General features: G+C 52.1%; 1 protein-coding gene across 1 annotated transcript; it reads right to left on the bottom strand.

Moving 5' to 3' along the window:
* Positions 1-887: 887 nt before the first annotated feature.
* Positions 888-13,901, bottom strand: Krt79 (keratin 79). Its single transcript, XM_028874362.2, has 9 exons — positions 13,302-13,901; positions 11,628-11,845; positions 9,775-9,835; positions 9,567-9,662; positions 3,334-3,498; positions 3,030-3,155; positions 2,302-2,522; positions 1,769-1,803; positions 888-1,521 (listed from the first exon to the last, which is right to left on the bottom strand). Exons 1-9 carry the CDS (start codon positions 13,773-13,775, stop codon positions 1,316-1,318), a joined length of 1,602 nt encoding a protein of 533 aa, XP_028730195.1. The 5' UTR covers positions 13,776-13,901; the 3' UTR covers positions 888-1,315.
* Between the last annotated feature and the right edge of the window lie 488 nt (positions 13,902-14,389).

Below are 14,389 nucleotides of genomic sequence, written 5' to 3'. Positions count from 1 at the left end.
AAAAGCTCATTGGTGTTGGGGGTGTGGGGAGTGTTGTTTGCCAAGTCAAGGAGCTGTGTCCCCTGGCTGGGAAATAGGATTTGGTTCGAAATCTCGGCTTGTATCCCCCAGCCTTGGCACCAGCTTTCCTGAGTCCTCTGGGGAGCACAACTAAGAGCATAGACTCCAGTGCTCAGCAGTGCTCAGGCAGGAGAGGAGGCTCAAATCGAGCACAGGCTGTGGGCAGGGTGGAACAGGGAAGAAACAGCTGGGCCTCCACCTTTTACATGTCAGTGAGGAGTGGAGTCCAGGCTGGGGAGGAGGGGCAGGTAGGTGAGCCGGAAAGGAGGTGACCTAGGAGACAGGAAGCAGAGAGGGTGAAGGAACTTCAGTAGGAGAGGGACCTGGAAAGCCCTAGCCACCGCATCTGTCACCACAGGGGGCTCGCAAGCTAACTCCTAAGAGCCTCCATCACCTGAGCTGGAAAATGGAGAGCCCTGGGTCCCCGATGAATCCTGGAGCAAAGTAATGTATCTATAAAGCACACAGTCCAATTAAATGTGTGTTTGTATTGCTGACCAGATGAGGGGAGCTGGGGGAGAAATCACCTGAGGTGTGTGCAGAGAACCCAGGGAAGGGGAGGGCGCTTGGGGGGGAAGGCGCTTGGTGGGGAGGGCTCCCTAAGCCACATGCTTCCCATGTCCCCTCACAGCTGTGCTTGCTACAAAGGAAGAAACTAGGCTCAGGACTGTGCCCAAGTTCACACAGCTAACAGTGGCAAAGGTGAGATCTGACCAAAGCCCGCCTGGTTCTGAAGGTGGGAGTGTAGGAGTCTGCACGTGTGCCCTGAGTGCTGCCCAATGGCACATGCCAGTTCCCCGGGGGTTCAGACTGGAGCCACAGGCAGCTTGCTGTAGTAGTTGCTGTTTATTGAGACACATCACAGGCACAGACAGGGGCTAGGACATGAGGTGGCAAAGGTGACGTCTGGTGAGAAACTGAGGAGGCTGGAGGGCTCTGGGAACCACTGCTGCCTCCTCTCTCCTCCTCCAGCTTGCCCTGAACTCAGAGCAGATCTGCTGAGGTGAAAGAGTAGAAACGGACATCCTACTTCCTCTATCAAAATGGTCAGGTCACCCCAGTCATCCAGCTGGGGACCCTAACCTCCCTCCCATCCCACTGCATCACCAAGGAGAAAATCTGAGTAAATTTGAGCCCTTTCCCAAATGCAAATCGTATGAAAATTGTGCACTAAGAATACTCAGCCTCCGCCGGTCCTGTGAAGGCGTGGCCAGCTCAAGGACCGCAGCCCAGCCCCGCCCACAAACCCTTGCTGCTAGTATCTCCGGCTAGAGGTCTTGACCGTGGTGGTCTTCCGCAGGATGGAGGTTCCCCCAGACACCTGCCCGCCCTTGGCAGTGCCGTAGCTCACGTTGGCACTGAAGCCACCCTTGCTGGCCGCGCCAGCCCCGCCCAGGGAGAGGCCGCTCCCGAAGCTAGTCGTTCCGCCTGCACACACCGAGGTAGAGTTGCCAGTCACCGCTGCAAAGCAAAGGCTCTGGCTTAGCAGAGCTGTCGGAGCCAGGAGGGGCCGGGGGATCCCAGAAATCCCCCCAAAGGACTAGAGCAGGGTAATGCGGCAAACCGCTGGAAGATCACACTGCCGGACCCCTTAACCCTGACTCTCCAAGAAGGGCCCCTTAGGACCTGGACGGGGGGGGGGGGGATGGGGGGGGGACGGAAAGGGCGGGGAGGGGTGGGGAGGGGCCGGGAAGGTGGCAGTACTTACAGATACTGACTGCGCTGGGACACTCTCCGGACATCCTAGGGGAAACAAGAGCCCGGAGTGGTCAGCGGTCTGGAAATCCTTGTTTAAACCTTTCCTCCCACCCCTTGCCTCTACACGCAACCAACTCGGTGCCAGGGCCTGAGGACGAGACCCGGAGATCTGAGTAGTAGGGGTTTGCGGCAATCCAGGACTCAAGGCCTCCCAGCAAAGCCTAAAGACAGTTCTGCAGGAGGCTTTGAAGCCTCCCTTCACTCCCGCTTCCTGTAGGGACACTGACAGCACCCCACATCCCCAAGGACAGAACCTCCTGTCTTTCCCAACGGAAGGAGTTGAGCCTGATCTGGCCAAATAAACCTTGATGCTGAGCGGGGACACCCGGAAGGAAATGGATAGTCAATTCATCCAGGAAGTGAACAGCAGAACCCGGGGAGCTGGGAGTTGGAGGAGAGCCCTAGAGCACTACCACCACCCTCTGCCCCACACACAGACTCCAGGTCTCCCCACGGGGTGCAGAGGGGCAGAGGGGCCCCCACCTGCTCTCCTCGCTCTCCAGCAGCTTGCGGTAGGTGGCGATCTCCACATCCAAGGCCAGCTTGACGTTCATGAGAGACTGGTAGTCACGCAGCAGCCTGGCCAGGTCCTCCTTGGCCTGGTGCAGGGCTGTGTCTAGATCTCCAAGCTTCTTCTTGGCGTCCTTGAGTGCCATCTCCCCACGCTGCTCTGCCTCTGCGATGGCGGTCTGCAGCTGCTGGCACTGCCCACAGGAAAGTGGCATTGGGAACACCTCCCAGGGTCGTCCCATTCATCCCTTTGCTCTCAAGCCAGAAGCCCCACACCCTGCCCAACCAACTTGGGGAAAGCAGAAGGAGACATTGTAACTGAACGGGAATGAATAAGAGAACTGAGGAAACCCAGAAGTCTAATCGCAGTCCCTCCTTCAGATCCCCGCAAGGCTTTGGAAGAAGTGAAATGAATAATACAACCTGACTATAGAAGAAGCCACACTGCTTGGCCATACCTACATAGAGTCAGCACCACAGACCCTTCTGCCCGCCCCCCTGACATCCTGGAGATGGGATAGACTTAACGCTTTGAAGGAAGTCATCCCACTTGCTCTAGCACTTATGCACTCTGTGACCTTCGGCAAGTCCCTTCCCCTGTCTGGACCCCAGTCACTTGTCCTGGGAGCCCCTTCCCAAAAGGAGCAGGTTGATCTTGATGAGTCAGACTTGGAGTTTTCCAGGCTGCCCCTGAGGCTTACCTGCTTCTTGGTTGCATCCACCTCACTCTGCAGTCTCTGGATGGTGCGGGTGAGTTCTGCAATCTCATTTTTGGTGTCTCGAAGGCTGTCTCCATGCTTCCCAGCTGTCACCTGCAGCTCTTCATACTGGAGGCCAAAAAAGTGTCAACGGCTATCGAAAACCTGCTGGCTAACTGTTGGCCTCAGAGCCCACCCTCTCCTGGAAGTCCCGTGAGAGCTGAGTAGGCCAGGTCCCAGGGCTCCAAGACCTTCAGGGGAGGAGGTCCAGCCACACCCTGCATACCCAAGCTAGTCGTCTGCTCACCTTGGTCTGGTACCAGGACTCAGCCTCGGCCCGGCTCTTCTGGGCAATCAGCTCATACTGTGCCTTGACCTCAGCGATGATGCTGTCCAGGTCCAGGCTACGGTTGTTGTCCATGGACAGCACCACATTAGTGTCGGACACATGAGTCTGCACTTGGCTCAGTTCCTAAAGAAACAGAAGTAGCTGCCACCAGAGCCCTGCTCCAAGCCTTAGACAGAAGCAAGGGATGGAGAACAGGACCCTTGCATGGCCTCAGAGGGACATCCAAGGCTTCCTCAGAATCCACTCTAGAAAGAATCTACCACTGAAAAAAGAACCTCCATCTCCTGGATGGCATAGGCATTCATCTTCACTGTTGATCCAAAGGCCTCCCACTGAGAGATGGGGGGGGTAGATGAGGGGAGTGTCCCTTCCTGCCTTGTGCCATTTTGGCTCAGTGCTAGCACATTCACTGGTTTCTGTGATCCTCACAGAAACCTCCCAGCTAGCCTGAAAGCTACTTCTGTGCCCCCAGGGCAGGCAGCATGCTCAGAGCCACCTGCTCCACCATCTATAGTGACCCTGATGGTAAGGGAGGAGAGAGACTCACACCAGAGTACCAGGTGCAGGAGGAAGGGGTGACATTGGAACCAAACAGTGCCCGGATAGCTAGGAACAATCTCTGCACTAGACTATGATGTTCTCAAAATGTCCTTGCTTCTCTAGGGCCACCAACTTTTTAAAAGATGCCGTGGTGACTGGGAAGGTGATGTGAGGATAACAGAAGTTGAGAGTCTGTGATCTGTTCACCAGGTCACAACTTCATTGGCTCCCAGAGAGCTCTGCCTCAGTTGCCTCTTGGCTCCCTGAGCTGCTACCAGACTGCCCTCAACTCCAGCCGGAAAGCTGCTTGCACTTTTGGACCTCTTCATAGACTCCCTGAGAGCAGAGTATCTTCCCTCCAAAAGACAACGGCTGCTGAGCATGGTGGCTCCTGCCTGTGCTCACAGCACTCAGGAGTCCATGGCCAAAGGACGGCTGTAATTTGAAACCAGCCTGGGCTACATAGTTTCCAAGCGGCCTGGGCTACATAGTAAGTTTCCAAGGAGTCGGGGCTACAGTATGAGTCTCTGTCTTGAAAGAAGATTTAAAGTGCCTTCCATATTCTCACTGAGTCTCTAGCATCTCACACACACAGCCCAGGGGACTGTGGCAGAGAGAGAGAGAGAGAGAGAGAGAGAGAGAGAGAGAGAGAGAGAGAGGGAGGGAGGGAGGGAGGGAGGGAGGGAGGGAGGGAGAGAGAGAGAGAGAGAGAGAGAGAGAGAGAGAGAGAGAGAGAGAGAGAGAGAGAGAGACTCTTCCCTTTCTGAGCAGCCACTGCAGTGCGGTCACCAGCCTGGCCACGCAGGAAGCAAGATGAGTTAGAATTCAGGACAAACTTCTTTTTTTTGTTCCATAGAGAGATGGAGTCACTTGCCCCAAATCAAAAAGCAGTAAGAGAAGCCCTTGGCAACCCCTTGACAGCCTGACCTCAGAACCTGAGATGACTCAGACCAAAAAAAAAAAAAAAAAAAAAAAAAAGCTAAGAGATGGAGGCCAAAACCATGTCTAACTGGCGTGGGATGTTGGCTGTGCTCTAAGCACAAGGGTGGGGAGAAATGGGTCACTGCACCTGCGGAAAGGAAAATGGCAAAAGTTGGGGGACAAGCTACTCCTGGCCTGCTGTGTACCAGCAGTCTCAAAGAACCTGACTTTCTATGTGTGTCATTATGGCTATGGTGGCTGTGAGGGTTCAGATCAGACATGGCCAGGGTGCTCAGGAAATCCACTCATCTGCTCAGATTCCTCTGAAGGTTGAGAGGCCCCAAGGCCTCCTTGTCCCGGATGACTCATCATGGCCCTGTGTGCCTGTTGTCCTCTGGGACACAGCCAGCATCACCTCCCAGCTCCAGCCCCCCAACCCCCCTCAGGCCACCACAGAGCAGCATGTGACCTGAGTAGAATCAACCTGGAATTTGTAAAGCAACAGGACAGAAACCCCCCACCCAATGGCAGCCTCCATGGTGACTGGTGTCATAACATAACATGGAGAGAAAAGTCCAGGTGTTCCGTGAAGCAGAACCAGTGAAAATAAACAGGAAGATCCCCTTGGCAGGGAAAGCATGTGTCTCCACAGACATCAGAGACACAAAGGTGGAGGATGGCGGAGGTATCCAGGCAAACAAGCCAGAGAGACAGAAGTGGAGTCAGAGGGGGAGCTGGATCCTTCCATGTCCCCCAGGCTGGAGAGGGGACTCAAACGCTGTTTTCATGTCAGTGAGACATTCAGTGAGAACCGGCTCACCCTCCAGGTTTCCTTTAGATTTGGCATGGCCAAAACCAGAGCGTGGAATTGAATCCTGAGTGCCAGATTGGCCACCATGACTGGCAAGAGAACCATTGGTCTGGTCCTCCTCCTTCCGTGAAAGGAAGCCCTGATGGATGAAGAAGCCCCTTGACAGGAAGTGATCCCCCAGATGCCTTCTCTTTCTACAGCTTCATTTCATTCTCCTGCCTACTCGATGTCCAACTTGCCAACTTCCTGCCACCCCAGACACTGCACCCTTTGATGCCAAGTCCCTGCTCAGCTGGGCCCTTCCTGTGTCTGCTTCTGGAGTCCGGCTCTTCCTTAAGATCTCTTGCAGGTATTGTCTCCTCAGAGGGCTTCCCTTCCTGCGCTCCAGAGCCCCCACCACAGCCTCCCTGTGCCGTGGCACCCTGAGTCTGTCCCAACAGGGCTTTCCTCATTTCAGAACCCGGCCCCAAGGGCAGGAACTTTGCCTTACTTGTTATGTGGGAGGAACCCCATAAATGCTTGTTAAGTGAGCAAGGCAAAGCAGAAGAGAGGGATGCTGGGTGAACCAGCCAGCCTTGTGCTTTGGATAGAGCAATGCCAAATCTGAAACAGTGAGAACAGACAATTGAGCTTGAGGGTGGATAGGAGAGTCCTCACTCCTGAGAGACCACCAGGGAATCCCAGCAAAGAGACATGGGAAACACTCAGAATCCTTTATGGTGAGCTCCACCTAGCTAACCAGATGGAAGAAAGCAGAAGAGCCCAGCAGATCGGGAAATACAAGAGGAAAGGGACACAGGGCTGATGTCTGCAGAAGACCTGGACGCTATCTCAACTACCACGTCACCTGCCTCAGCTCCAGCACAGAGAACAGTCTTCAGACTGGAAACAGAAACCAAGGTAGATTTGGAACACGTAAGAGAGGCCTTGGTGTAGGCAACCTCAGAGTCCAGCCCAGGGGAACAGATCCTAGGAGGCCCCAGGGAAGGCCAAGGAGATGAACACTGAGCCATCCCAGAGAAACAAGGACTAAGAGTCCAGAGCCCAAGTGCAAATGCCCTGCTCCTCAGAGGGAAGAGATCAGGATGCAAATTAAGGAATTCTAAAACATGGAAGGAGGCACGGAGCCACCAAGAGTTGCCTGAGGAAATGTGAAACCAAACGGGTTTCATTTTGTATTTGTATTGTATTGCTGGGTAGCAAAAAAAACTTACCGTGAACACTATCTGACCACACCTTTCCAGAAATCCCAAAAATAAGATGGGGGGGGAGGGGAGATCGCTCTGGCAGTAAATGTTTGTTGTACAAACATGAGTTAGGATCCAAGCAGCTGTGTAAAAAGCTTGGTGTGTGCCTTGTAACACCAGTAGAGTGAAGGGAGACGGGTGGATCCCCAAGGCTCAATGCAAGACCTTGTCTCAAAAAAATTATACTGGAGAGTACTAGAAGAAGATACCCAAAGTCAACTTCTGCCCCCCCTTTCATTGCAAATAATTATGAATATAATTTAATTTAAAAAATAAGACAAACCAGGTGGTGGTGGACCACGCCTTTAAACCCAGCACTTGGGAGGCAGAGGCAGGTGGATCTCTGTGAGTTCGAGGCCAGCCTGGTCTAGAAGGCAAGTTGCAGGACAGTCAGGATTGTTACACAGAGAAACCCTGTCTCAAAAAACAAAAAAAAAGGAAAAAAAAGAAAAAAAAAGACAGGGTAATGTGCCCAGGGGACAGTATATTAAATAGATTGGGGACAGGTCTTCATTATGTACAGCCCAAGCTGGCCTTGAACTTGGTCTCTTGCCTTGGCTTCCCAAGTACTGAGATTACAGTCATAAGGTACCGCACCACCTCGGTTAGGTGGATGTTGAAGTAGCTGAGGCGCTTTAGCTACACAATCTTGATTAATAAAATGACAGAATTTTGTAAAGTCACCAATGGAGAGCTTAGGGCTCTGTTCTTGACCTTGATTGCCTTCTTGCCTCCATCAACGACTTTTGTGGGATTGTTGTCAAAGACCAAAACAGGAGGGTCTGGGTGAGTAACTTAGTTCACGGAGTGCTTATCTAGCATGCACAAAGCCCTGGGTTCAAGCCGGGAGTGGTGGTGTACACCTGTAATTTTAGTCAACACAGGAAGACCAAGAGTTCAGTCACTCACAGCTACACAGCAAGCTTGAGACTAGCCTGGGGTACAGGAGTCCCTCAAAAAATAATAATCATAAAAATATTTTAATTTAAAAATTCTAAACAGAACATTTATCCAGTTATTTTTTAAAAAAGGCACCACTAACACATGGGATAGGACGATCCAGTTCCCAAGTGCCTACATGGTATTGCTTGATGGTACACAGCCCAGCAGCAGTATAAGGGAGGAAGAGAGACATTAACTCTTGTGTTTTATATAAAAATTCAGCTAGCACAAGGTGTGGTGGACCATGCCTATAATCTCAGTACTTGGTGGGCAAGCTGAGGCAGGAGAACAGCTGTGAGTGTCAGACCAGGATGGATTATATAGCAAGGGCTTGTTTGAAAAACTAATGGCTGGAGATGGAGCTCAGTGGCACAGCACTTGCCTTCACACTCACACACACACACACACACACACACACACACACACAGACACACACACACACACATACATACACACACACACACATGCGTGCGCATACCTTTTTTTTTCAACTACCCGATTATTGGAGAAAAGTGCATGTATATCACTCTTGAAAGCATCCATGTGAAAAATCTCCAGAAACTGTCTAAACAGCCAGAATGACAAGGTTATATCTAAAACACACTAGAGGAATGTTGGGGTGCAAGAATAGATGTCTGTTTGCCTTCCCTGCCCATCTGCTTGCTAAGTACTAAGAACTCTGTTGCCTGGCTCCTCACATCCCTCACGTTTTTGTTTCTTCATCGTCATAAGATTCAAGTCAACCTTTTGTTGTTTTTGTTTGGTTTTGGTTTTGGTTTTTTTGAGACAGAGTTTCTCTGTGTAACAACCCTGGCTGTCCTGGAACTCACTTATGTAGACCAGGCTGGCCTCGAAGAGATCCACCTGCCTCTGCCTCCCGAGTGCCAGGATTAAAGGTGTGCGCCACCACCGCCCAGCCTTAGTCACCTTTTAACAGAGCTCTCAGTGGGGGCAACAGCTGACCTCACAGGCAGTGAGCACCCTGCCTCCTGGAGGATTCAAGTAGAAGCTGCATGCCCCCCGTCTGGGTGGCACAGAAAGTGGTTTTGCCCTGGATGGAAGGTTGGCTGTGAGGTCCCTGCTGCTGCTAGGAATATCTGCTTCTCTAATAAATTCCCACTAAGCTCAACCCTCTGGACCCAGTCTCTGAGGATCCCTGTCTCCTGGGATCGGTCCTGGACTCACTGAACTACCCACCACCCTACCTCACAAACCTGGAGCACAATCCCTGTTTTTCCTACCCCTGCTGCTCCAACCCCTGCCCCATTACAAACTGATCAGGCAAAGGGTACTGCCTCTACAGTTACTCTGTACCACAGCACCACTGGCTCTCGAATGGACACAACGGTAACACCTACATTATGGAGCTGTTAAGAGAATTATGCACAAGGTTGGCCCAGGGCCTGGTCCTGTTGAACGCATCTACTATATGAGAAGTAATTGATACTCATTAAAGGGGTGGGTTCCCAACTTTTTTTTGAGACCGTGTCTCTCTGTGTCACCCTGGCTGTCCTACAACATCTTCATAGACCAGGCTGGCCCCAAATTCACACCACCTGCCTCTGCCTCCAAATGCTAGGATTAAAGGCTTGTGCCACCATGCCTTGCCCAGTCCTGTAGGCTCCAAACTTTTACCAATTTAGTTACACTGGCGAGTTCACACCTCCATGAGAGACTCTCCAGTGATACATAAATGTATGCAAATCATGTCTGTCCATTTGTCTCCTCACCGCCTCAAAGAGATGCTGCAGGAATTCAATCTCCTGGTTCAAGGTGTCCACTTTGCCATGCAGATCCATTCTGCCCATATATGCAGCATCTACATCCTGAAGAGAGGGAGAGAGCAGGATGCTCAGACCAGAGTCCAGTTCTCTGCAGATCCACCCAGGCCCCCGGCAGCCAAAGGACCTCCTCCCCCAGCTTGGCCACCACACACACCTTCTTGAGCAACACAAATTCATTCTCCAAGGCAGTGCGCTTGTTGATTTCATCCTCGTACCTGTAACACAGAGAAGGCTCAGGTCAGCTCAGTCCAGTTCTGTCTTTTAGGCAGTGGGCTCACGTGACTCCCAGGAAGACTTGATAGGTTTCTCCCTCCACCCAGAAACATCTTTGGGGAACAGTTTAATGCTATCAACCAGTGAAGAAGCTGGGGTGATGTCTTTGTTTAAACACTTTCTTCCCCTTTTGAAGAAAGGGACACCGAATTTGCACAATGTTATGGCACTGTGGGACTGCCATCTCTTTGGATCTGAGCCCTCGGAGGCACTACCAGACAGAACAGCTGTGTCAACAGTGATTAACCTCTGTCTCCACTTTCAACAACAATGCTGCCATTTGAAACAATTCCTGCCCAACTGCTTCTGCTGAGACTATGGTTTAGAAATTGCCAGTGTCAAGTTATGGGAAAAGTTTTTTGTTGTTGTTGTTTTGTTTGTTTGTTTTTTGTTTTTGAGACAGGGTTTCTCTGTGTAGCCCTGGCTGTCCTGGAACTTGCTCTGTATACTAGCTGGCCTCGAATTCAGAGATCCACCTGCCTGTGCCTGGGAGAAATTATTTTAAAATTACACTTAAATGTTATAAATATATGTACTGCCAACCATGTTGTAGGAAGGTCCTTTGGATCTCAATTCAAATGCTCATTTTTCTAAGTTTATGGTATTGATGGAGCAGCTGAAAATTCCAAACTAGGTATTCCATGCAGCTGAGGAACTAGTATTCTGAACATTTTAGATATGATTGTGGCATTGTGTTTAAGTTTTGTTAGGTCAAGTTAGGCAAATGAACTATGGAAACATACCTGTTGGGGTTTGAATTAAGACTGTGTGAGGATATAAGGAACTTGGGACACAGCCATAAGAACATTCGATGTTGGTATTTCTCAAGAAGGGACTTTGGAATGCCACCAAACATAAGAAAGAGCATGGGAGTGCCAGTGGCCTTCCTCAGTTTCTAGAGAATAGTTAGGGCATGTGATGTTCCCATACCTCAGACGTTTTTCTGAAGGAAAAATAGCATTATTGTGCTTTATATAACCTTGAGCATGCTGGGCTGGGAAGCAGTCTCTTCTGCTGACCTGTAAACTTGTCACTGTTATAACTGTAGTAAGAAAAATGAGGCTTGGGCTTGGCTGCCTCAGGCCCCTGGTTTCCTGTGTCAGTTCTGGCTTTACTCGGGAGAGGTGATTTAACCAACCTCTCACGTGTGCCTAGTAAACGTATTTATGAATAAAGTTACAAGATGACTAGACTTGCTTGGAGACAAAAAGGAAGGAAGCAGGAGAAGAGAGGGACAAAATGAGGTTGGCTGAGCCGAATGTCAATGACAAGAGCATGGGGTTCAGGACACTATTCTCCCCACTTTATAAATTAAAATTATGGGGCTTGGGGATTTAGCTCAGTGGTAGAGCGCTTGCCTAGCAAGCGCATGGCTCTGGGTTCGGTCCTCAGCTCCAGAAAAAAAAAAAAAAGGAAAAAAATTATGAAATTAAGTGCAGTGGGTGACTCACACATGTATTCCCTGAGACTGAGGCAGGAGGATCACCAAGAGGTCAAAGCTAGCGTTGGCTAAGAGTGAGACTTTGTCTCAAAAAGACAAATAATAATAGTAGTAGTAGCAGTGATAGTAGTAGTAGTAATAATAATAATAACAAAGTAAATGAAAAAATCACAAACAAACATGCCAATGCCCCAGGCCCCCAGCAGGGGTCGCTCTCCCTGGGTTGGGGAGGGGGTGTTTCTTTTCCACAGTGTCACATTATGACCGGTAGGGCAGCAAGTGTGTGCTCTCACTTGTTCTTGAAGTCCTCCAGATTGTCTTGCACGCTCCTCAGCTCCATATCCAGCCTCCCACGCTCGCTCTGCTTGGCATCCAGCTGCCTCCTCAGGTTGCTCAGGTAAGTCTCAAAGAAAGGCTCCAGGCTCTGGGCGACCCCTGTGTTCTGGCTCTGCTCCTGCAGCAGGGCCCACTTGGTCTCCAGCACCTTATTCTGCTGCTCCAGGAAACGCACCTGGCCAGGGAAAAAAGGATGGGTGGACGTCATCTGGGGAGCTGGCATGACTGAGGCGGTGCAGCATCACCTACATCTCACTGGGAAGGAACACTCCTGCTCAGACGACAGGTCCACACATGGAAAGGACCCAGAGTTAGCAAACACACTTCTGAGCTCATGTTAGCGTGCTGGTCACCTGGGCTAAGGACTTGGTTCTCTGTCTCACTTTCTCCCTTGTCGTGAGTAAAACTGGATGAGGTCAGTGTTTATCCTGCATCAAAGTCAACTGTCAAAAATATCAGAGAGATGGGTGGGACTGGCAAGATGGCTCAGCAGTTAAGAGCACTGGCTGATCTTCTAGAGGACCCAAATTCAATTCCTAGCACCCACACAGCAGCTCACAAAAGAACCAAAAGTCACCGGGGGAGAAGGTGAGAAGTGGGAGGCGGCACTTGCCTCATCCTCTGTTATCCAGGTCCCACCTCCACAGCAACCCCGGCCCAGTCACGTGACCAGGAGCTCTGTAGTAGGTGCACTTTGGTGCCCAAGACCATGCGGCTCTGCAACCTACTTCACGGTTTCATCTCTGCTGTCAAGTACCTGTGTGATCCTGGGCAAGTCACAGGACCACGCTAAGCCTCTGTTTTCATACCCTTGATATGGACAAAGCCTCACCCACCCTGACTCCTTGTGGAACCCTGTGGGTGCCACATGAGAAGGGGGATGGGGCCCTTCTGTGTTCAAAGTTCAAATCACGGACCCAGTGAGCTATCCCTCAGACCTTCGTCGTGACCGCTATCCCTCAGACCTTCGTCACGACCCCACTGCCTAGGCTCAGAGCCAAGGTACACAGTGCTAACAGAATGCAGCAAGAAATGCTGGACAGTGGCACCAGATTCATCCCACTCACCCTGTAGGTGAGACAAGGACCCAGGACACTCCCAGAGCGTCATAGTCAAACCGTATGGGTGGCCACCCTCCTCACTGTCCACCCCAGCCTGAACTTCTTGGCTGGGACAGGGAACCAGAAAAGAAGAAGTAATGAGGGTTTCCTTTGTACCCCATGTTCTGATTGTAACTGACCCCAAGGCTTCTCCAGCTGGAGAGGACAGACCTGGGATAATTGTAGGATTCCTCAGCCATGCATGGTTGCCCACAGCTATAAAATGACACAAGTCATTAAAGCCACCTCCCTAACAGGAACACTGAGGACCACACATGTTTTGATGATGAGGTAAGACTGCTGCCTAACGGTGTGAAAGGACCCAACGCAGTCAGATGGGCTGGGCGCCTCGTCACCTGGGGCACTCTCACAACCTCAGCCATCAGGTTTCAACCCCAACTCAAGGTAGGCAGAAACCACAGTCATCCCACCCTGCCTGCCTAGTGCGTATGGCTGAATCTCCCTTTGCCCAGACCACCCTCCATTAGAGGTCCAGTTTCCAGCCCCCTCCCCCAATTGTGCCCCGCCCACCTTGTCGATGAAGGACGCAAACTTGTTGTTGAGGGTCTTGATCTGCTCGCGCTCCTGGGTGCGCACCCGCTGGATCTCAGGGTCTATCTCCACATTGAGAGGTGTCAGCAGACTCTGGTTGACAGTGACTTCCTGAATTCCCCCAGGAGGACAGACTGGCCCAAATGTCTGCCTGCCAGCCCCTAGGCCCACATAGGCCCCACTGCCAAAGCCTCCTAGTGCCCGGCCAGAGGACGCTCCACCAGCCACACTGACAGAGATGTTCTTGCCTCCCAAATTATAGAGGCTCCGGCTGCCAAAGCCCCCAGAGCCGGGGCAAGAGCGGACCACACCGCCACTGCCGCTGCCGCTGCTCCTGGACATGGTCACCGAGCTGTAGCTGGTTCGCATCCGACTCCCGCCCCCTCCGCTGGCTGAGTTAGAGCTGAAGCCTCCCTTCGTGGAGTAAGTCTGCCGGGACACAGAGGACCTCATGACTGACGGCAAGTGGGGAAGCAGCTGGGAGCCGAGGGAGCAGCTGGGAGTCGGAGGGAGCCAGCACAGTGAGCTGCTGAGCCGCCAAGGGCCTTTTTATCTTTTCCCAGCGGGGCTGGCCCTGGGTTCCACATTCCTGCTGTGATTACCACAGGTGAGAGGGAGGGGCCTTGTGGGCCTGGGGGGAGCCCCTCTCCCTGAGGATATGGGAGGGCCCCTCCCAGCCATCACCCAGACTGGAGCGCTGCACCTAAGCAGAGACTACTTGGGGCGAGAAGCACACACCCCCCACCCCCACCCCTAGCCCCCGCAGGCTCTCCTCACTTGGAACAGGATGATAGGGCTCCCACGGCTACCCTCACCACCCAGTGGCTGACTTGGTCTCCTCCTACCCAGCCCTGATGGCCTGCCGTCAATGGGGCTCTGTTTTGTGGGGTTTGTCCCAGGGCCCTGTGGTAAGCCAAGGCCCCGGGGCCCAGGGCTGTGCAGGTGGCAAGGGAAGACGCATTGGGCAATGGGTTGTGGAGAGAGTGCCCAGGCCTGCTCCAGTCCCACCCTCCCAGCCCACGGCCTCCTGTCTCTTGGCAGGTCCAGCGTGGGGGGCACAGGTGACA

The sequence above is a fragment of the Peromyscus leucopus genome, chromosome 20 (genome assembly GCF_004664715.2).
Source record: "Peromyscus leucopus breed LL Stock chromosome 20, UCI_PerLeu_2.1, whole genome shotgun sequence".
Lineage (NCBI taxonomy): Eukaryota > Metazoa > Chordata > Mammalia > Rodentia > Cricetidae > Peromyscus > Peromyscus leucopus.
The sequence above is the reverse complement of the archived record's forward strand: the minus strand, read 5'-3'. Positions and strand labels throughout refer to the sequence as shown.

Coding starts and splice junctions, on each gene's coding strand:
- Krt79 (XM_028874362.2), bottom strand. CDS start 13,775: ATGAGGTCCTCTGTGTCCCGGCAGACTTACTCCACGAAGGGAGGCTTC. Junction 9,663..9,774: donor AATTTGTGTTGCTCAAGAAG/GTGTGTGTGGTG, acceptor CCCTCTCTTCAG/GATGTAGATGCTGCATATAT. Junction 1,804..2,301: donor CTGGAGAGCGAGGAGAGCAG/GTGGGGGCCCCT, acceptor TGTTTCCCCTAG/GATGTCCGGAGAGTGTCCCA.